This window comes from Lycorma delicatula, chromosome 5 (genome assembly GCF_047948215.1).
Source record: "Lycorma delicatula isolate Av1 chromosome 5, ASM4794821v1, whole genome shotgun sequence".
NCBI lineage: Eukaryota > Metazoa > Arthropoda > Insecta > Hemiptera > Fulgoridae > Lycorma > Lycorma delicatula.
Genome location: NC_134459.1, coordinates 175,221,866 through 175,245,896, shown reverse-complemented (window position 1 = coordinate 175,245,896; position 24,031 = coordinate 175,221,866). Strand labels below are relative to the sequence as shown.

Below are 24,031 nucleotides of genomic sequence, written 5' to 3'. Positions count from 1 at the left end.
ACATCCTTTGATAACCAAAATCTACAACACAATCACTGAGTTAAACCATCATAACATTCAAGTATGTTTCCTAGCCACATAGGAATTGTGGGCAATAAACGTGCAGATTCTACTGCTAAAAACACATGTAGTCAACCTTCTTACACCAACCGTGTTACCGCAAATGATTTTATCAATTGTATAAAACATGCTCTAGAGCAAAATGGCAAGGTGACTGAACTGCCACAGTGGATAAAACTCTGATACATAAAAACATTGTGTTGCCATGGGACTCATCTGTCAGAAAACTCTCATCGAGAGGAAGTAGTCCTTTGTCGATTGCGGTTAGGCCATACCAGAGTCGCACATGTATATCTAATGTCAAAAGTAAATGCACTAATATGCGTATGATGCAACTGCCGCTTGACTGTGCACCAGATCCTTGTGGGTTGAATTTGTGTTATGCAGCCTTGCATCGTAAATTTAAATTGCCCAGGAACATTTGTCAAATCCTGGTCAATGATAAGAAGTTTTGGACCAGGTGTTTTTATTTCTTAGAACTATTAGTATTTTACTTACTTTTTAATAGTGTTATGTGTTTTTTTACTGTTATGTTTAATTTAAAATTTTTATTTTTTTCTGTTGTCTGAGAAAGAGCCTTTTACATTCCTCTCAGAGTTTGTTAAGTTTATTTTAATTATGTGTATATATATCAAATTGTGTTTATTTGTTTTTATCTGCTATAGTATGGGGGACATTCAATAATTAAAGATACAAGTTGATGTAGAAAAAAAACTGTATTTTTACAAAATGAAACTTACTATTTCTCAACATAATCCCCACCAATACTCTTACAATTGTCCCAACAATGAAATAGTTTTTTTTTATACCTGATGCAAAGAAGTCTTTGTCTTGTTTGAGCCACTTTCCAATAAATTCTTTGGCCTCCTCGTTGTTGCTGATTTTTTTCCACGTAATGCCTCCTTGTGTAGACCATACAAATGAATATCCAAGGGAGCCAAATCTGGACTGTAGGGAGGATGTGATAGTATCTCCCAACCCATTTTTCCAATGGTTTCTTAGGTCAGCTGGGCAGGTGAGGGTGAGCATTGTCGTGTAGCAATATCACACCTTATCTTTGAGATCCGCAACGTTTTGCTCTCATTGCTGGCTTTACTTTTTTCATCAGCATATCTGAGTAGTAGACACTGTTTATTGTACGCTGATTTTCCAAATAATCACAAAAGACTATGAAAATGACTTTTCCTGCTGATGCTTGTGTTCTGAATTTCTTTTGAACAGGTGATCTAGTGTGCTTCCATTCCATGCTTTGTCTTTCGGACTCTGGTTCAAAATGGTGAACCCAAGTTTCAGCACACGTTAAAATCTTGTTTAGGAAAGGGTCACCTTCCCTTTCATAGCGTTCTTTCCAGTTTGTACACACTTTGAGTCTTGTTTACTAACTCTTTTGTGACCCACCTTGTACTTGTTTTGCTGTACTTGAGCTTGTTACTGATAACGTTATGAACTGTACCAACACTTACTGGAACTGTTTTTGCTATATCTTCAACTGTAATATGTCGGTCTTCACAAATAATGTCATCAATATGGGTTTCAAACAAAGAAGTTGACATTTCAACTGGCCAGCCAGGATGTTTCTCTTCAGTCACTGAGGTGTGACTGTTTTTTAACTTCTTTATCCACTTATAAAAATTTCCACGGTTCGTACAACTTTCACCGTACTGCAAATCATTCAAGAAATGATTTTAGCCGGTTTTTCACCTTCAGAAAGTAAGAAATGGATCACTGAACATTGTTCAACTAATGTGGAAACTTCAAGCGGACACGCCACTGTTAAATGCAATATTGAAGTTATAAACAAAACAATTTTTATCCGTCAGCTGTTCTCAGATCATCTCAGTGGATGCCAACCTAAATTATAAAGTACAAAACTCCTCCTACAAGCTGTTTCATTTCTAGATCAATTTGTCTCTTTAATTATTGAATGTCACGTGTAGTTATATTTAATTTTTTTAGTTATATTAGTTTTAAGTTTTTTTAGTGATATTTTATCTGTGTTATTAGTTATGTTTTAGCTTTTTAAATATTTTAGTTTTTAACCTAGGTTTAGTTTTTTATGTTAATTTTTTAGTCTTCCCGTTATCCAAGTTGGAGCTTTTACCTCAACCCTCTTTGACTTATTAAATTCTTTTTATATTTTTAGTTAAATTTTACGTTTTTAGTTTTAAGTTTATTTTTAATTTTAGTTTTACAGCTGTGATATTAGTTGTAAGTTTCTGTTTAATTTTTAAGGTAGTTTAGTTTTTTAGCAATTTTTTTTCTTATATAAAATTTTATTCTGGGTGATAACACTAAAGCGTTTTTTGCCCATAAAAGAAATACTTTCTGTCAGGCTAGGCTTTTTTTTTGTTCGTTTTTGGTAATTTACTCCCCAATATGTTGTACATATTTAAATGAAGCATCTTAAACCGTTTTCTACTACCAGAAGCTCATGTTTTTCTTTATTCTCCACTCATCTGTGTCATCTTTCATTGTTCAGTCGCTACAATACTTTTCTTTTCTTGCCTGTTCATTGCCCTTCTTCATACCCATAGATTGATATCTGTACTGGTTTCATTCTGTGGAATCTTGTATTAGTATTTTTAGATAGTATTTTGCTCTTAGAAACTTGTCGAATTGCTACCGGCATTATTCGGATTGTGCAGTAAGGGTTTTTCTCATATTATTTCTGAACATATGTAGATAAATTTTTTCTTTTGGCTAATTATCAGTGTTAGTTTTCTGCCTTATTTCACCAGTTCTTATCTCATTTTGAGCTATTCTTCATTCCTTCCTTCTCTACTAGTGAGTGATATGTAATATCAATGAAAAATTATTTTTCATTCTCCAGAACTGGCTATTTTTCCTTTATTTTCCCGAAGTTGTTAGACATTGAAAATTTAGCCATTGACCCTCATATTTTTCCTAGTAAGGTATACTGACCACCAAGTAAGTACTAATTAATTTTTTTTTTTAACAGAAAGAAGAAGATATGTCTAGACCTTATAAAAATTATGGTTATAGACAGTTTGGCAACAGGAGTGATGGCTTCTTTGAAAACAACATTTATCAGCAAATAAGTCCATACAATAGCACTTATAATCAAGGAGACAATGGAGTAGGAAACAGGGCTAATTCATCTATTGCCTCTGCTCATTATCAGATATCCAGCATATTGCCATCACATATGCGTTATCAACGACCTCAGTTTCCACAGAACTACAATGTTAGTTACCATATAAAAAATAATAAACATAGTTCCACTTCAGGTTATAGTAAATCAAAAACAAAATTTCAAAATAATAAGCCCCGTGGAAGTTTTAACAAACCTAGTAAATTATTAAGTTCTTCACTCAATAATACTGATAAACAAAAGTCTTTGGAATCTGAACCGATAGCCGAAGCTGTTGATTCTTCTAATGATAATGAAAAAGAACGATTAAAGAAAGTTGAAGAAGATAAGCTTCGTTTGGTTAAATTATTGTCAACTGATAAGTTACCATCAGTGGAAATCGATAATTCTTTGCCATCATCTTCAATATTGCAAGATGATGAAAATAATCCAAAAAAGAGAGAATACTGCCTGAAATTACCTACTCTTGAACTAACTGAAAATGATTATAAAGAAATTGGATCAATTGCTGGACGTAATGTTCAAGATGAAGATGACAATGATGATGATGATAATAATAAAACTGATTTAAATATGGTGGATATGGATTTTGAACATGTAGATATTGAACATTCTAAGGATCTTAATACAAATAATGACCAAGTGTTGTTGCAAGATTCATCAGCAAATGCGGATACATCAGATGATGTTGAAATATTGGGAGTGTTATCTGCTAAAGAAACTACTATAGATGTTGATGCTTTAGAAGAATCAGCAGAAAATGTTGGCATTTCAGTAGAATCGCATGAAATTTCAGATGATATGAATAAGAATGTAGTGTACCGATCTAATTCTTTGACTAATCTTCTGAACGATTTAAATGATAGTTCTTTTGAAAATGTTGATAATACACAAGGAAAATTAAACGAAACATCTGTAAATACTAATACATCCAAGGAAGTTTCTTCCTCTATGTGTACGAAAAAAAATGATGATAATTTAGAAGAACTCTCAGATATTTCAAGACTTAATGTTCCTGCATCGGCCTCTGAATCATGTAATTCAGATAAAAATGATGAAATACTTTTATCTAGCTCTAATGAAGACGCATCCAAAAATATCTGTTCATCAGGTATTAAGCAAAAGGAAGAAGATTTATTGTTAGATTCTAATAAAGATATTCGTGTTGAATCAGTCGATCTAGAGAACTGTGGTAACATTGAGAACATATCTGATGGAATTAATGTAAGTAGTAATGGAAACATTAATAAAAAAAGCCAAGAAGAAATTATCGGGTTTCTTAATAGAGATCAGGTTTTGTTAAAAAGAAACACTGAGGTGACAACGAAATCAAATATCTCTGTATCTCCATTAAGAATTTACAATTTGTATAGAAGTTTTTTGAAGTGTAGACGATTTGGCCATACATCTAAAGATAAATTAATTAATTATAAATTCCGTTCTGGTATTCATGATAATCCATTTTTAAATAAAGAAAATTTAATAGCTATATCATCTGACCGAGCAACAATTAATTCCGATAAATTGCTTGAGAAAAATAATGAAATTATCAGTGATTCTGGCAACTTAAATTTGGAAAATGAATCTACACCTGTTGAAAATATTGAGAAGGAATCAAATTATGATTCATCTGATGTCGCAGAAAAAGAAGCCGATGAATTTATGGAAAATTATGGTCATTTATTAGATGATAACTTTACTATACCCGCTGAAATATTACAGCAACTCGGATTAAGTGATATTCAAGAATTTAATATAGATGAAATGGTGGATAATCCGGTTAGAGATAATGATAATTGCATGCTAATAGATTCCAAGGACTCTTTGGAAGATGTTGATGGAGATAACTGTCATCTGGAGAGCAAGTTAGGTTTATTGGAATCCATTAATATGGGTACTATCAATGAAAAGGAAATATGTAATTCTCAAAATTTAGTCGATAGAGTAGTTAATGAAAACAAAACTAATAAACATTTTAACGATTCAGAATATTCAAAAAAATTACAATCTGGCAAAGGAAATAGTTCATTCAGTGAAAATGATTTAGGAGATTTAAGTGTAAATAAAGAAAAAGAATTTCTTAAAGAAACTGCAACAGACAGTATTAACGACAGCAATCATTTAATCAGCAGTGATAATAAAGTTGAATTAAGCTCTTATGCTCAGAAAGAGGATCAAAGTTCCTCTCATGATGTACCTAATTGTGAATCGGCTTATGAAACAGAAGAAATAGTTTCAAGAGAAAAGATTAGCGATTGTAATTCATCGAATCAAAATCTTTGTGTATCTGAATCATTTAAAAATGATAAAACTGCTAATGGTGATCAAGTTTCTGAAGGTTATCCTTTTGAACAATCTCTTTTAAGAAATATGAAAAGACTTCTTAGAAAAAAGCCGCCAATAAGGCCAAAAAATATCACCCTGCTTAGAGAAAAGGATCAGTTTTTACCTCACATTACAAATATGAAAGGTATGTGTAATAAGTATTTTCATATGTTTCTATATAAGTTTAATTACTCACTGTTTACTTCATCGGTAACAGTTCTTATCTAATGTGTGGAAAGAAATCCTTAGTGAAAACATCAAAAACACCTCTTTCTTGCAAAAAATGTTATAATTTTTGTCCCCTGGAATTTTTTGTTAAAGTTCATCTGTATGTGTGAATTACAACTTGCAAAATGGGGGAATAAACCCCCATTTGAAATCACAAAAAAATGTTTTTGAAATCTGTTTCAAAATATGTTTCCTATAATGTTAATTGCTAATATTTTTATTTTATTTTTTTATAAATCCTTCAAGTAAATCATAATAACTTGTTTTTCTTAAAGGAAGTTGCATCACCCATCCACCTTTCAAAATGAAAAAAAAAACTTTCATGGAGGGTTGTGTAAAACTTTATTATTATTTGTTGAAATATGTTGCTAAAATTCATCCTGAATGTGTAACCAAAGACATTAGAATATTAGTATGATGTGTGAAAAAATGTGATAAATGTTTAGATTTAAAAAGAAATGACTATAGAAAAAGATCATTATATTGTTATGCAACACTCGTGTGTGTATGCACACATTGATATAGTCACACTCAAAATAGTTGCTTGTTTTGAAGACATCTATCCCAATGTTCTTGTTCTTGTCATTTTCTTGAGTAGTTCTGCTGGAAGTCTTCCATGAGTTTCTTAACTCTACTGCTTGACTATCTTAGGTGGTTTACATATATTACAGCCAAAAGTAAGACTGGACATACAGTGTAAAACAATACATTAATTACCTCTTTTGGTTGAAATAATTAGTTATGTACACTGTTCTAATTCAACAAGGGAAAGAGGAGGTTTATTGAATTATTTCTTAAATATATCCCCTTTCCAGTAATAACGGTTAACAATAATTTCCAAATGACTGCAGGTACTTATTCAGAAGTACTTATTGACATGTCAGTAATCAATTTATTAATGCTGCAGTTTTCAATAATAAAAAATATTCTATACTAAGTAATTTTTAGTTTAGGTGATTTGAAAGAAAATCACCTGCCAGCCTCTGTGGTGTAAGTGGTTGTGCCTCGGCCTCGGATCCCAATCAGGCATGGCATTTTCACACACACTACAAATCATTCATCTCATACTCTTCAGAGTATGAGATGAATGTATGAGTTAAGTATTGCTTCAGCAATACTTAACTTGACATGAGGGTTAAACAAAAAAAAAAGATAAATCACCTAACATAGACATGACCACATGATATTAACCTTAACTGGTTTTAACAATTAAAACCAGTGTAATATTGTAAAGTAAGTGTTCTATTGATTTAGAATGAATAATACTTCCTAAATCTTAAGGATTTGAAATCTATAAATATACCAAAGATTACCCAAAAATTATTTATTTTGAAAATAAATAATTATTTATTTTACAAAATTATATTAAAGAAGATCAAGAAAATGCATAGTTCAAGAGTCATCATCATATTTTTATTTTACTATTTGTTTATTTAAAGTTGTTAAAATTTACTTTATGTTTGAAACTCGATATGAAATTACATAAATATTGGCTCAGTTTCTTTTCAACATCTTCAGATACAAAAGAAGTTGTGATGTTATTTTCTCTCTCTCAAACTCGCTCACACCATTCTGTACATAATATTAGATGAATCATCACACTACACTAATATTAATTACTGTTTTATGTATAGGTGATTCACATAGTGTTAATGGCGCTTTCTCAGCTCATTTTACTAGCAAAAATAATGAAAAGGTTCATATAAACATGGATCCAGAAACACTCTTGATAGCAAGTTACAGCTAGCGAAAGATTTTGCCCTGATTCCTGTGCAAAGAGTGAAATAAAACCACACTAAAATTCTATGAACCCAAAATAAGTGGTAATATTGATGTCTCTTATGGTTTTTGATCTGAAAAATTGAATAAAACAGGTTCCAGAACCATATCTCCAGTTAATGGTCCAATTACCTGATCATAAACTAAACCTCGCCACACATTAACTCTAAATTTGTTTTGGAAATTATGTTCTACTGTAGTGAGTGGATTGATTTCTGCCCAAGTGTGGTCATTACAAAGGTTATTGATGCATTCCTGAGTAAACTGAGCCTCATCAGTAAATAAAATGAACCTGTGCAATGAGCAGTTCATATTCACCAGTTGCAGTATTGTAAACCAAGAGTATCTCTTGGAGGAGGACTTCCACACCATAGAGTGGGAAATTCCAAACTACTGGGAAAGGCATATGCAGTATAACACCCAGACTGCATTGATTAGTGTCAATAATGTTTTATCGATATTGGCATCATTATGGGCTGAACCGTCATAGTGAGTAATAATGCGAGAAAGTGTGTACCAGCTTCTCATAGCGCATGGAATGGTATCACAATTTACAGTGATTTTGAGAAAGATAAAAAAAATGTATTTTCTGAATAACATTTGTACTGGTTTTTTATTTAATACAATAGTATTTTTTGTATAATTACACTCTGTAGGAAAGCAAAAATGAACAAGCTTTGTATGTGTAATCCCTCTTTTTCATATGATGAGTATTAGTAATAAAATTAAATTTCTTGATCTTGAATTTTTATTGTTTTTTTTATTTTACATCAGTTTCTCAAAATTAAATTATAAATATTTTTTAGTCATTTAACAAAGTTTTTGTATTATAAATATAAAAAGAGTTTTTAGATAGCAAATTTTCCTGTTTTATGTCTGATATATATTAAAACTACTGGAGATATTCTGTAATCTTTTTTATTCAATTTGTCAGCTCAAAAACCATACGAAACCATCAAGTTTACCCTCTTAATTTAGGTTCCTAGAATTTCAGTATGATTTTATTTCACCCTGCCCATGAATCGGAACAAAATCTTTTGCTAATGGAGCACTTCCAAACGCTTGTTTTATGTGAACTTTTTCATTATTTTTGCTAATAGAAAGAGCTCAGAGAGTTCCAGTAAAACTACGTGAATTACCTGTCTATAAAACAGTAATTAATATAAATGTAGTGTGATGATTCATCTAATATGTACAGCATGGTTTTATCAAGGCAAAAGTGCAATTTATTCTTACTTGCTTATAAACATAGGATGAAGCTGGCTTGTCAGACAGAGGTTCCTTCCAACATCAGAACGATGGCATTGAGATAACCGCATCAAAGATGTAACTTATGACACTTTCTAATAATTTAATCTCCCCCAGAATTTTTAAAATTCATGTAAAAGGAACTTTCAGTTTTTATTTCTCTATTACTGATTATTTTCATCTTGACAACTTATTTTTATTTTTCCTTAAGCCACTTTTCATGTAAAGAAAGTCAAATACATTAAGCACTGTACCGATTCAGTAATCGATCAGTATTTCACATTAAAGGTTTCTTGTTAAATGTTTCATACTTCGTATTCATAAGAAAATTTATGATAAAATTGTTTTGACTAAACCTTTTTTCAGCGCCCACAGTTTGCATGTTCAATATTTGTACTTGTGTATGTTAGTAAATTTTACATCTAACTTTGTGAATAAAAGTGCCAGTAAGGAGTGCTAAATATATAATGAAGTGGTTAGTTCTCTCCTACTTATCTGTATTTAGTGTCGTAAATAAATTATAACTACATTATTTCTTATTGTGTTTTCTATTTAGAAATGGTTATGAATATATAATATTATTTTGCCTCCTATTGATTTTTGTTTCTTTATGTTTCAGTTGCTGATTTTTTAAAATGTGTTGTTAATACTGCAGTTAAAATGGCTGATAAAGAAACCACTGATCCGGCTACTCTTGTTGTATCATCCATGGTAGATACTGTTCTAAAAAGCTGTGATGTTTCTTTTGAATTACATAAGAAATTTGTTAATATTGTTAGAAGACTAAATGTCAATAACTCCAAAAATTTTAAAGATCATGTTAATGAGCCACTTTCTAATAATAACAATTTAATCGTTTCAGCAGAAGAGAATAAAAATGTACCTCCACAAATTAACCCTCCAGACGTAAATAATTTCAAAGTGCCGACAAAACGAAGTGACAATCAATTATTAGATATTAATCCATCCACTGATGTTGGATTTTTTAAGTTAAAAAATCTGTCTACTTATAGCGGTACAATTAATAATGATAAAACTATTTCTGAGACGCAATTTTCAAACAGTCTTAGTGAACAAGTTTCAAGAAATTTACCGGTTTGTTTTAGTTCAAATAGTAATAATTTCCAAAAACAAAATGAAAATCATACAACAGCTGTCCAAAAACCATCGCAACAGATTGAAGTTAATATTTTTACATCAATCACTGATAATGTTAAAGAAAAAGATAATTCAGTTTGTAAATCCACAGCAATAAATCCTGAAAGCACAACTAATTTAATAGAAAATATTCCAAATATATATAATAAAAAAAATTCAGAAATTGAAACATCTAATAATAAATTTGTTTCATCTACAAAAGAAACTATTAACACAACCCAGGTACCTTTGAACGGTATACAAAATTTTATTCAATCTTTATTAAAAATTGATAGACGCATTAATATGTTAACAAAAGAAAAAATAAAAATCTATAAAGAAATTAAAAATAATTTTAATTCCACCGTTCAAAAAGGTGATGCGATTTTATGTGATGATAAGTTATTCCTCAGCAGTTGTCAGTCATTAAATGCAAGTATTAGTTCAATTTGTCACGATGGTTATAGTGATAGCGCTATTTATGATGATGATGATAATGATAGTATTAATAATGAGAATGAGAAGGAGGAAGTGGATTGTAGTACAGTGAGTAATAATGATTTTAAGACTAATGAAAAACAAAATGAAGTAATAAAAGTAATTCCTTCATTAACAATAAGAAAAAATTCTGTTGATGGTTTACCAAATAATGAGGCTAGTACAATAAATGAAATAATTTCTAAGAGTGCTTTAGAACAGTTGGATTTCTCTGAAAGCTCTGAATTAATTGCTGCTGATAAAAGTAGTATTGATGATATGATTACATCAAGTAGTTCAACGCTTTTACCGCCGTCCATTGAAAAAACAGATGATACAGGTAGAGAATTACATTCTAAGAGACAGTTATACAAAACCGATGACGAAACATATTCTATATTAAGACATAGCCGTAAAAGAGCATCGAGTGATGTTTCATCTAGTGATAGTGTAGAAAATCAATTTCTTGTTTTGAAAAGATGTAGATCGAATATGTTACAACCAAGCAGTAGTTGCTCTTCATTAAATCAGGAAACAGATAAAGAACTGTCAAATGAGAATGTTAAGGTTAATTCGAACATGTCCCTAATTAATACAGAAATAAAACATTGTTTTGTTGATTTAAGTAGAGTTAAAATACCTGATAATATTTTAAAGAAGAAGAAAATTGTTATAAAAAAAGAAGTGAATGATGATGATAATGAAAGTGATCATTCGTTTAGGACTACACGCAATAAAAGTAAACTGTCTCAGTCTGGTTTAAAGTTGTGTGACAGTGGTATCGATGGAACAAGTGGTAATGTGAATGATAATCAATCTGCTATGGATGAACAAGATGTTGGTGCTGTTTGGGATAGCACTGTCCGTGTTAATGCTATAAAGGTAATTAATATAAAAAATTTTAATTAAATTACAATATTAACAGTAAGTCAAATGATTATTGAAATATTGAAACAAGAAGGTCCAAACATTTCACAAAAAAATTACTTAAAATCTAAAACTAGATTGTCTATAATAATTAAATAATCATTAACAGTAAATTCTGATGAATAGTATATTAAAAAAATATATAAATGTAAAAAATTTATATTGAAGAAATAAAATAATAGATTCTTAAATAAACAATAATTATTAAATTCTACAAAACGGTGAGTATTATATTATATGTAGAGTATTATATGTCAATGTTTAAAAATTAAAATAAGTTTAAACCTGTAATCAGCTTAAGAACAATCCAAACTGCTGAAACTTCCTACTCAGATCATTCGTCCATGATCTTATGTATACCTCATGTATAGGGTAGGAAAAGATTCTGTTTTCTCAAGAAAGATAGTATGAATCTTAACACATTGGCTGCATAAATTCTTAAAAGCATTTGAAATGTCTTTTTCTCTCCCTCAATCTCCCTTCTGTGCAGCAGTTATTCTTTTCATCTATTCTTCTAATTTAGTGTTTCTCATACTGAATAATTTTACAGATTTAAGTTCTGATTGGACCTGGGTAAGCAGTATCGCACCATATCTATCGATGAGCGATAGATACCTGTCGAAGAGGCAAAAGCCTCCAAGAACCAAACAATGAGGACCTTTAACATAAAAATTACATACTTAAAAAAAAATTCTGTAGCCAGTATATTAAACTGAACAAAGAAATTCCTCCTCATAGAAAAATTAAGGAAAGATAAAACCATTTAATGTTCATATAGATAGAAAACTCAAAAAGGTTTTTAATAAATTAAAAATTTTTTAAGATTGTTTGTTAACTATTTCTGTTGTATATTTCAGCGATGAAGTTTCTGCACCGTTGTTAATAAAGTAAATTTGTCAATTATTTAATTCTTGTTAGTATCAAAAATGATTTTATTATGTTTAAAAATTTTAAATCCCAAAATAGTAACATCTGAAAGTAATGATATATAAAGTAAAGAAATTAGATGAAACTGAGAGTACAGGGATATTAACAATATTTCTTTAATAATATTGTAGTAGCAATATTGCATATTACTCCATAAAGTGTATGGTAAACATTTTTTAAAAAAATCCCAGCTTATCTCTATCTACATAAATGCTGAAGATAATGCCTGTCAAAAGTGCAAGCTTTTAATTGATCTGTAAATACTGTAATTGTACTATAGGATACTTAGAGGCAGCTAAAAAAAAGATTTAAACTAGATAAAAGAAGTATGTGGCTTATTATAAATAAGTAAGATGAGAGAAATTGGCTGTACCTCAATATTGCCTGAAAACTGTCACAATTAGTTTATTAGAAATGAAAATTTTACTGTAATAAACTAGAATTAGATGCTTTACAGCTGTACTGTATTAACAATAATAAGATAGAACCTTAATTATTGAATAATAATAGTAGTGGAGCAATATTTTGTAGTCTGTAAAGACTATATTTTCATTAATTAATAAATGTTTTTGCCATAATTCTTAAAATCAAATGAGAAAAAACATATCCTGATAGAATTTAAAATTTGATATACCTTATACACTTATTACTAATAAATAGGATATTGTTTGATTGTTTGTCCAGAGTAACTTATTAACCATTAATTCAGTATAAAAGAGTCCTACGCTACTTTAAAGGGGTTTTTTTTTTATTTAATGTCACGGGCTTATATAAACATAAATAAAAATAGTCTTAACTGTGAGAAAATCATTTGTCTATCAAATTCTGGAGTTGATTGTATGGATCCAGAAACATATTGTCACTGGGATTGAAATGATTTTATTAATATCTTTAATATTTCATTTGATTCTATTTTTATCGGTTAATTTTTTTCTTATTGTGTAACAGCAATACTGGTTTTGAAAAATTTACATGAGAAAATCATTTGTCTATCAAATTCTGGAGTTGATTGTATGGATCCAGAAACATATTGTCACTGGGATTGAAATGATTTTATTAATATCTTTAATATTTCATTTGATTCTATTTTTATCGGTTAATTTTTTTCTTATTGTGTAACAGCAATACTGGTTTTGAAAAATTTACATGAGAAGTTAAATCATATACCACGATTGAAATATATTTTATCTTCTTTCTTAAAACGTTAATGAGTGAACATTCCCCTGTTAAAGTTTTGAAATATCTCTTTTATACATAAGAGTAGTAAAAGTTATCAAAATCTAATTTGTTTATAATTGACTTTTTAAATATTTTCTGGGAACAGTATTTACATTGTCTAAGAATGATTGTAGTGTACTTTTATAACCACCGCTCTGAAATCAGGTATTTTTTGCTGGTATCATTTAATTTAAATGTATAATATTTGATAAAGTACTATGGATAACAAATTTTAGCGATTTTGTGTAGTTTATTTTAATTAAAAAACAATTTAAATCTATTAAAATTTTTTTTATAAAAGTTTTGTCAAAAGATTAGCACTGTCAGAAATAATTTATGTTATTACAGTATTAGTTTGTTAATTAATATTTCTTTACTATCATTTTTTTAATACAATAACTCTTCAGTATCTGTTGATGATGATTGATTAACAGTCATGATCTGTTAATAGATTTTAAGTTTTTTTTTTTTTTTAATAAATAGTTTTTATGCCCTTACTTAATCTAAAATTCATCGTAATAAATTTTCATCATATTCTATGCCCTGTTTTAAGAAGTTGTGCTGACTGCAAGTGGAAGTTGAAACAAAGAGAAATTTAATTACTAATTGATTAGTCAGTACAGTTAGATAACTTGCAAACTGTTTCTCAGTGTTTTTCCTTGTTACTGCGACGTATTTATTACTCAGCAAATTTCATGGTTTGAGAGTCTGATCAGATGTTGAACTATATTTGTAAAGTTTAAATGTACCATTCCCCTTCCTAAAAATTTCCTCGCCATTTATTTTGTTTCGTTCTCGTAAGCTTTGTCAACGCTTTACAATAAATGTCTGCAGTTATTGTTATATCGGGCTTCGAAGATTTTGTTAACAAACCTCCTTTATGATCCCAAAACATAGTAGCCAACATATTTTTGTTTGAATTTTTTGAGCTTGTTTGGTGAATTTTGTGCATTCACTAATTGTGAACTATATATTCTTTTGTCTTAACATTGAAGTTGAATTGACGTCTCATCCCTAAAAACAAATTGACAAGAAATTCACTCCGTTTATTCTGATATTTTTTAAGAAAAATCAATATTACTTCCATTCTTTTTTTTTTTTTGTGGAATCTGCAAGTCGTTTCTGTACCCATTATACACAGTACTTAATGAAAATCCAATCTGTAACAATTCTGTTAAGACTGGGTCTTGCAATTTGAGGAAAATCTTCACTAAGTTCAGAATTGTTATCATAAACAGCATGTTCAAATCTTTCAACAAGTTTAATCACAATGGAATGTTGCTCATTTCCTTCCCTCTTCCTTTCCTGCACCTTTCTCTCACAGAACTAGAATTCATTATATTATTATTGTAAACTATTCACAGCTAACTGTAGATCTTGATTTAAGATATTCCTTCTAGTTGCAAAAAACAAGCGATAAAAGTCGCCTCCATGTTCTATTCTAGTAGCACTAAACTAAATAGCATTGGACTGTATGCGAGATGACATTTAAGCTTAGCCAATGTCTATTGCACACGAGCTATGTTGCTATGGAAACAGTTTTTTTTTTTGTAATCCCCGAACAGATGTTAATTTATAAATAGCCTACATGTTTGAAGCTTCTAGGTTTTGTTCTTGATATTTCATTTCAACTCTAAATGTTAGTCAGTTTTATAATGATAAAACCTTCAGGTAATGTAGTTCTTGTGATTGGGTTCTGAAATCAATATTATTGACATTATATCTGAACTTGCTACTTCAGATCATACATTTCAAAACGCACTACAAGTTATTGATCAAAGGGAAAAGATAATTTTTTCCATTAAAGAAAGTGTATCCCTATTTGTATTTTTTTTTTTTGATGGAATCAAAATCATTTAACAGCAATTTTCTTATTTCAATAAATTTTTCCTTGAAAAAAACAAAAATTATATTCTAATAATTTTTATTATTGAAACATGATAATTGCCAGAAATATACTGGCATTTTAAGTTGTATCCTCTTAAAATTAACAGTAAAGAGGTTGATATTTTGCATGCTTTGTTGGTTTTTCATGATACCCTAAGAATAGTAGGATAGAGCTTAAAACCTAGGACAGTTTTCAAGCTCTTTTCTTGCCCTTAAAATTTCAGCTCTGTTTGTTGGCTGAAGAAAATGTCTAACAGATCTTAATGTGCTGGATTGTAAATTAAGGTGGATTAAATTTTGGATAACAATTTAAAAAAGGATTATGTAGGGTAGCTGTGCATCATGTATTAATTATATTCACTGAAAAAATATCAATAAGAACAGTATATAATGAAAAAAATCTTACAAATATTTACAGTTAACCAAATGTATATTCTGCATTTTAACAAAATGCCGTGTATTTTTATTACATTTGGTATAACATTTTAATTAACCATTCTTAAATTTTACTTCAGAAAGGGGTTTTTAATAAATCAAATTCACAAAGAAACCCCCAATTTGTAACTCCTAACAGTATTGACTACTATTATTAACAACCCTCCCCGATAATTTACTTTGTACCGCTTCATAAAGAAAAGGTACATTTATTATTCTCTATTTATGTATACTTTCTATAATACTATTATATTTTCATTTATCCCACAACCTGATACACACACTCCCTACCATCTTTTTGAATGCTCACTTTAATTTTTTCATTTCCAATGTTAATAAATGTCACTACAAACAGTATTTTTTTAACATGATAGTATAGATTTGACTTTTTAATGTCTTGTTGAGCTGTCTGGCTTGCTGAGTTAATCTTTCTAGCAGTATTTTATCTCTTAATATTTCAGTCTCTACTGTTGTAATTTGTTGCTATTATGTTATGTTTGTATATTTATTATTTAACTTTATATTCAGAATATTTATTAAACCAGTAATAAATTACCGGTAATGTTATAAATAATTTCCCTACTTAGGCATAAAAGTTTTTAGTTACATAATGGCAGAAAAAAATGAAATTTGCTATTTTTTTTAAAATCTAAGGAAGGGAATTAATTGCCTTTGTATTGAAGAATGATGCAAAAGTAACAGAATTGGATTTGAGAGTTAATTAAATTTCTGTAAAGTCTAAATTATCCTGACCGACTTTAAAGAACAAGGAAGGACAAGTACTCAAATAAAGTAATAACTGTTAAACTAATGCTGCCAAAGAAAATAAGAGTTTATTCTGCACCAAAAGTGGAAACAGATTTTAATAGAATAGTGGACTACCAAAGGTACTCAGATCATTTGTATATTAATCAAGCATCTCAAAAAGTCATTGTCACTACTGGTTTCGTGGTGTCTATTAAATATTTTTACAGGTTATTATGATCTCATGTTAAGTGACTGAGTGTACTAGCGTTAATAGAGATACTTTACTAGATAATGTGTTGAATTTAATGATTTTTGTAGCCTTTGAGGATTTTACACATTTATTTTCTTTTATATTTTGATAAGATATGAAGAGAGTTCTATGTATTTTTTTATTTTTTTTTAAATTATATCTTGTCTCGCAAAACTGCGCAGCAGATATAAATATGAATTCAGCATGAATGAGTTAATATCTCAATAGTTAGGCTGAGTCATTCCCACGTGCAAGTGCAGTTATTGCTTTATGTGTACAATAATGTAAGCTATTACTTAGCATGCCAATGATATGCAATTAAAAATTCCGTTGATTCTTTGTTATTATTGATGTCATTAATGATTTGATGTTTGGGCATCATCTGTTATGTTTTTTTTTTTAGATTTCATACTCTTATTAGTTAAGTGAAAGAAAATATTTCGGTTTATATTATCGTGTGTTACTCTGGATGGTACGATACAGTTTTATAGTTCACTATTTATTCAGTGTTATTTTCATTAATTTTGATTTACCCTTTGATTAATTTTGAAATTTTTTTCCCAATTAAGAGCAGATGTTATTGTTTTCCTGCTGCATAGATTTTTGGTATGGATTATACAATAAATTTGGAAAGTTGTTGTACATTGGATTTATGGAATTGAAATGATGAAACTTTCTTAATTATTACTTTGCATTTAGCTTTCATTATTTTACAGAAACTTATATTACAATAAATGGAATAGCTTATAAGAGGTGTTGATAATGATCTCCAACATCAATACAACACCTCACATGTTTCAGTTTGTTTAATGCATGGTCTGTTGGGATTCATTGTTTGTTTCACTGTCCCCCCCCCCCAATATAAATTAATCTGGGAGAGTCAAATCAGGCAATCATAAACCCCTCGAAATGATTCGTTCAACTAAGACATTTTGTGAAAAAATCATTGACCTGTTAGCTGTGATGCCATCTTGTTGGAGCCAACCGTGGTTGATTTACATTTCTGTAAGCCGACTATTGAAGTTTGTTAAAATAGCTCAATAACTATTAACTGTCCTTTCAAAAAAGGGTTGGACCTACAATGCATGTTCTACTCGCATGGACTGAAGATTACAATTTTCGCTTTGTGTAAAGATGGTTCGTGTAATTCATGGGGATTAGTTGTCGATGACAGTCGTGTACTTTGTGAATCAATAAACTCTCTTACATGAAACCACACTTCATCTGAAAAATATGTCAAGAATACCTATGGAATTTTGGTCAGTAAAATATTGAAACCGTTGACAATAATTTAGTCTTGATCAAACAGTGTCATTCTTGTCGCCTTCATGAAAGCATGTTCAACAAGAAAAATGCTTTCCGCTACAAAAAAAAACCATTACGTTTCTCACAACTATTGATTCCGATAGATGAAAAAACATGAAACAAAATGAAGCATGTTCAATCACAATTCAACAACTGATGTCTTTATTACTGAGCAAAACCCAATGAACCTTCAGGGCCAAAAGAACAACCTAAAGCCAAGAACAGAATGTACCACATAATTCTGAAGCATGCTACACGGTAACTTTTCAAACGCACAGCATTATATGCCTATATTTCTTATTCTTATTTTATTATTTATGTATTTCTTGTATTTTAATTAACAATTTAGAGTGTGTTTAAATCCTTCAACTTTTTAATGGTTGATGACAAAAAAATATAAATGTTTGTAATATTTATTAGGCATAATAAATAGGCCTATTTCCAGCCAATTAATATGTCCAATTTCCAGCCTTCATGGTTTTTGGTTTTGAAGCTCAAAGATTTTTATTTAAAGATATGGCATGTGGCAAATATTTTTGTTGAAGGGTTGTTTAATTTCAGACAAATTTTTATGAACTGGAGCTTGATAAATTGATCCATTAAAAAATGGTGGCCAGTCAAAATTTGAATTAATACCAATATGTACCATAGTTTTGAATTAAGTAAAATGTAAACTGGTAAGTAATTGGCAGATACCTGTGTTTTCTAGTGTCTGGGATGTTTGATAAGCAGCTCATAAAAATTTATAAAAGCTGATGTGAGCTCCTAACATAAAAAACCCTAATACTTAAGTATTGAATCTCAAGTTGTTTGGGGTTTAAACGCTAACACACTCAGTTTCTATTCAGCTTTGTGTAGCTGAAATTACAGAATTATGTTCTCTCTAAACGTGATTACATGATGAAATTCCACAAGAATTTGCAATATTTTTATTGAGATCATCCAGTCAAGAGTGGGGTATGCTTCTGACTGCTAGGAGCAGTCTGCGTGTTGGGAATTTATCATTTTCTCCACTTACTTTTGAGACAAGAGTTTAATTAAATAGCTCATGAAAATAAAACTCATTATCTTAATGGAATTATACGTAACCCTTATCTCTGCTTACATATATTTTGATTTCATTGCAAAGTTTTACTACAAGATTGGGCTATGCTAATATGTTATTCATTATCCCAAAATTTATTAGAACTGACTGTGAACTTAGACAGCTGTATTATGCTAAGGATAGATAGTTTTATGAAGCTTATCTGCCATTAAAGAAGAAAGATACCATCCTGGCTCACAATTTTTTCCTCAGTTTAGTGACTGTTGCTAATTCTTTAATACCATTGGAAGTAACCAAAAAATTATAATTTAATTTATTTATGTAAGTTACTTGTTATTTTTTACTTTTATATTTAAACTAAGGGCAGAAACTTTCACTTTTAATTTGCCTTTACATCTAACAAAAGACTTGTAGAAATTGCCACAGTTACACTAATTTTTATTTACATTATAATATTATCGATCATATTTCATTAAATAGTATTCATTTTGTGACTAGGAATTTAAAACTTTATAGTTCCCTCTTATCACGTTAAATAATGGTTAGAACTTTTAACAGTCTCTCTTCCCTTTCTTTATTATTTATCGATTAGTACTTGCTTTTTTAATAAAAGTGTCCAGAGTTACATCAGTTTATGTATAGATAATAGGAATTTAATGGAAAATGAATGTCCTATTGTGAAAGCACAATAAATATACAGAGTGATTTTTTAGTCCTGTTACCCAATTTTAAATGTAATTTAAGAAAGGGAAATTTAGGAGGAATAAAAAAATGTATTTGTTACTTACAAAAGAGATTAATAAAAAGCTATTACTTACATAATTGTTAAAAAATATGCTCAAAATGCCCACCCCCTTGCGATTATACACGCTCGGACTCTTTTCAGCATATTAGCAAAAACCTTTTTAAGAGATGCATTGGAAATATTCGTGATTAAGTATGTAATATTGACTTTAAGTTCATCAATAGTGTGAGGATTGTTTTTGAAGGCCTCGGACTTAATATAACCCTACAAAAAGTAGTCTGGAGATGTGAGGTCTGGGGACCTTGGAGGCCATATGCCCTTTCTTATTATTCGATCTTCAAAGAACTCTTGCAGAAAATCCATGGTTTCTCGAGACGTGTGGCATGTAGCGCCGTCTCGCTGAAACCAGCAATACCATTCTTGAGGTTTCAAGAGGGACACCAATTTGCGCACAATATTCCTGTATATTTCACCATTTACTGTCTGCTCGAAGAATATGGGTCCGACTATACGATGACGAGATATCGCACACCACACACCAATTTTTTCAGGATGCAAAAATTTGTCCTGTAAAGCGTTAGGATTTTGAACCGCCCAAATTCGACAGTTGTGACTGTTCACATAACCATCGAGATGGAATCCAAGCTTCATCACTAAAGAACACTGTAAAAATTTGATTCCGTTATCATTTACGAGAGACCTAAACCGACCGCAATATTGCAATCACTTGTTTAATCTGGAAGCTGAAGCTCTTGGACTAATCTTACGCGATACAGATACAATTTCAACTTTTAGCGGCTTTCTGAACACTCGAATTTGACAAACCAACCTGCGTGGAAAGTTTTCGTAAACTTTTCCGCAGAGAATTGAGCAATCTTGTTTTCACATTCTCTAAGACGTCATCTGTCAAGCGAGTTGGTCGACCGCTACGTTTTCTGCCACAAACACTACCTGTCTCTCGAAATCGGTTTGCTATCCTAGAAATTGACATTTTTTCTGGTGGAGGAACACCAAAAAATATAATTTGGAATGATTATTTTACACTCGCGTACGATTTCGTATCAAAATATTGATCAAGAATGAAAACTCGTTGTTCTATGGTAAAAGACATTCTGTTCGTAACACGGCCAGAAACTGCACGAAAGTTTACACAGCTCATGGAGAATCAACTCACACTGCCGTATCTATACCGGTTACCAACACCGTGTCACAAAACAAAATTCCCTTTCTTTGAAAAAAAATGACCAGACATTAACAGATTACCAGACAGTAAAAAATCACCCTGTAGAATTGTTATTCTAAATCACAGTATCATAATATATATATATCTTGTGCGTTTTTACCAGAATTTTGGAAAGTTAAGGATGTTTAGGTTTTTGTTGTTACCAGCTCTGTTCAGTTTCTAAAAATTATAAATTTTAAGTCATGTTAAAGTATTATGAGAGTAGCCCAGATTTCTGCAAAATTTAAATCTTTGCTGTTTTTAAAGTGAATGATCTGCCAAATTCTGTTAAGTGTTGTAATTATATACAGTGTTTGTAGATTGTATTAATATATTTCATGAAATTTGATTTAAGAATCATTTGCACTTTGTGATTGATGATGTTAACAAATTTGTTAATGTAATACAAATTGATTAAAGTGTATAATTGTAAAATGTAAAATAATGTCATATATGTGGCAGTGAATTCCATTCTTTTAGAAGTAAATGAGAATACCTTGTATTTTTAGTTTTTCTTACTATATTGACAGTTTATTGAAGAGAACAAGTCGTTCTTTAGGCTTTTTATATTGAAAACTTTCCCACGGTTTCATGTGTAGCACACCTGTTTTATATCTGTTAACCTCTTGGTGGAATGATAGCATCTCTACCTTTCATGCACAAAATTCTGCGTTTGAATCGTGGTCAAGCATGGTTTTTTCTCATACTAAAAAATGTATTTTTTAATAAAAAAAGCTGCATGGTAATTGTAATAGGGCTCCAAAGCCCTATTAATATGTTAAGTATTTTGCCAGGAAAGTACTCACTTCATTATTTATTTCTACATCTGATACTTTTGGTTGATACTGCTCTCTATTGAAAACAGAATACCGCAACCAAATAATATAATTGTTTAAGTTGAATCTTTACCATGAAAATTTGTCTGATTAAAAAAAAATATTTATCTTCAGTTATTAAATGTATTTATTTTAGTTTTGGTGTTACTTAAGAAGTGTATTTATTCATTAACAGTATTATATATTAGAATACTATTGCGATTATCTTTTCTTGAAATTTCCAGTATGTCTCACTCGACTAATTTTTTTTCTTTCAGTTTAGTGCTTTATATGTTTCATCTTATATATTTTGTAATTTTTGTGTTAAGAAAGCTAGCTATAATAAATTCCGTATGGTTTCAATGTGATCTATATCTAAATACTCCAAGAAAATCTTGGTAATTTTAGACATTATCTATCCCTGTTTGTTTGAATGAAGATCAGTAAAAATCTATCGGTGATTCAATTAATGCTTTATTATTGAATTGCATTCCTACTTAATAACCCATTGACCTGCGTGTTAAAACTGTTACTCAGATCAGTACATAGTAAATCATAGTAAGTCAGGAATGGGAAGATATCTTACTTTATAGATTGAAAATAAACTCTGGAATGATAACCCAACCGTTGCCCGGTTAAAGAAAACAAATTGAGATAGTTAGTTTCAGCAAGATCGGTTTGACATCCCAACATATTTCAAGTCACAATTTGCGCCTTTTAAACTATATACTCCTCCCTGTTAAAAAATTAAATTTGTTATGTTTTATTATTCTATTACGATCTCTATTATTTATATAGTTATTTTATTATTCGTTGTATATGCAGTTTTTAATAATTTTAAACTGCATTTTTTATGATTAGTATTACGTTTACGCCTTGTATAGTTTATTATTTCGGAGTTATTTTACCCTTTTACTAATAGCTACCAGGCGATGATAACACCCAGGTGTTTTTCGCCCACAAACACCAAATAAAAAAAAATTAATTCAAAAGATATAAATATTTTATTGAATTTTTTGTAATTTATTTTGTATTCAGTTTTAGCATATTTGTATCCGTTATTATTATTTGTTAGTTTTATATTCTCGTTTATATAAATTTTATTTTAATATATAATTTATTTATTAGGTTTTCTCAGTATCCGTTAGTTATAGCTATATGTTAACATTAGTAAATTCAATATTTAATTTTATATTGTTATACCTTAAATATTTTATAGCGTTGTATATTAACAAATTAAACATCAAAATTTTTTGATTCCAAGGATGAAACGAATTATGGTATCCTGTGTAGTGGGTTTCATATATATATATATATATATATACATATATATATATATATCGATATCCAGTTTACTGGTATTACAGTTTTTATTAATTTTTATATCTAAAAAATTTATGCCATTATTTTCTCTACCTAAAGTGAATCAATTTAATGTCATTATTTAAGGAGTTCATTTTTTAAATTATTGTATCTTCATCTTTAAATTCTTGATCATTTATTATTCACATGTCTTTTATATAGTAAAATTTTATGTTTATTAAATATGTGTTGTAGATTATTGTTCTCTAATTCATTTATGAAAACATTAGGTAAAATAGCTGAAAGTGGAGATCCCTTAATGAGACCTTTCTCTTGCTGGTAATACTTATTAAATTCTAAATAGTTGTATTTAAAACATAATTTTAATAGGTTTATTAATTTGTGTATAATGTTGTCTATTTTTAATCTGATTAAAGTATTATTAATTATATTAATGGTTATTAATATACCAGTAAATAAATTTTTTCTTAAATTTTCTTCATAAAAAAAATACTGTTTTTTTGTTGTTTTTTTAACTACTACATTCACCAGTGTCTTGTTTTTTGTGAGTATATTTTGATTTTCATCAAAATTTTGTTTAGGAATATTTGGATGATTTGTTTATCGGATCAGAAGATGGTAGAATATTCAGATTGAAATCTGAAGGTACACTTTTGAACCATGTTTATTCTGGGCACAGTGGAGCTGTTAATTGTATAGCATTTTTCCATGATTATTTAATTACTGGATCATCTGACGGAACTGTTATATTCCATCGTTTGTCAGTGAGTAGATTATATACAATATTTTTGTTTTTTGTTTTTTTTTTTTTTTACAATT

General features: G+C 29.6%; 1 protein-coding gene across 5 annotated transcripts in view; it reads left to right on the top strand.

The window, feature by feature from the left end:
• The window catches only part of LOC142325605 (uncharacterized), a 107,645-nt gene that overhangs the window by 30,708 nt on the left and 52,906 nt on the right, over positions 1-24,031 (top strand). For all 5 annotated transcript variants that reach the window (XM_075367553.1, XM_075367554.1, XM_075367551.1 and 2 more), the window contains 3 exons: positions 3,020-5,642; positions 9,372-11,248; positions 23,794-23,976. In XM_075367553.1, the coding sequence (XP_075223668.1) occupies positions 3,032-5,642; positions 9,372-11,248; positions 23,794-23,976 (4,671 nt within the window). In that variant the 5' untranslated portion in view covers positions 3,020-3,031. The remainder of the gene's footprint in view (positions 1-3,019; positions 5,643-9,371; positions 11,249-23,793; positions 23,977-24,031) is intronic.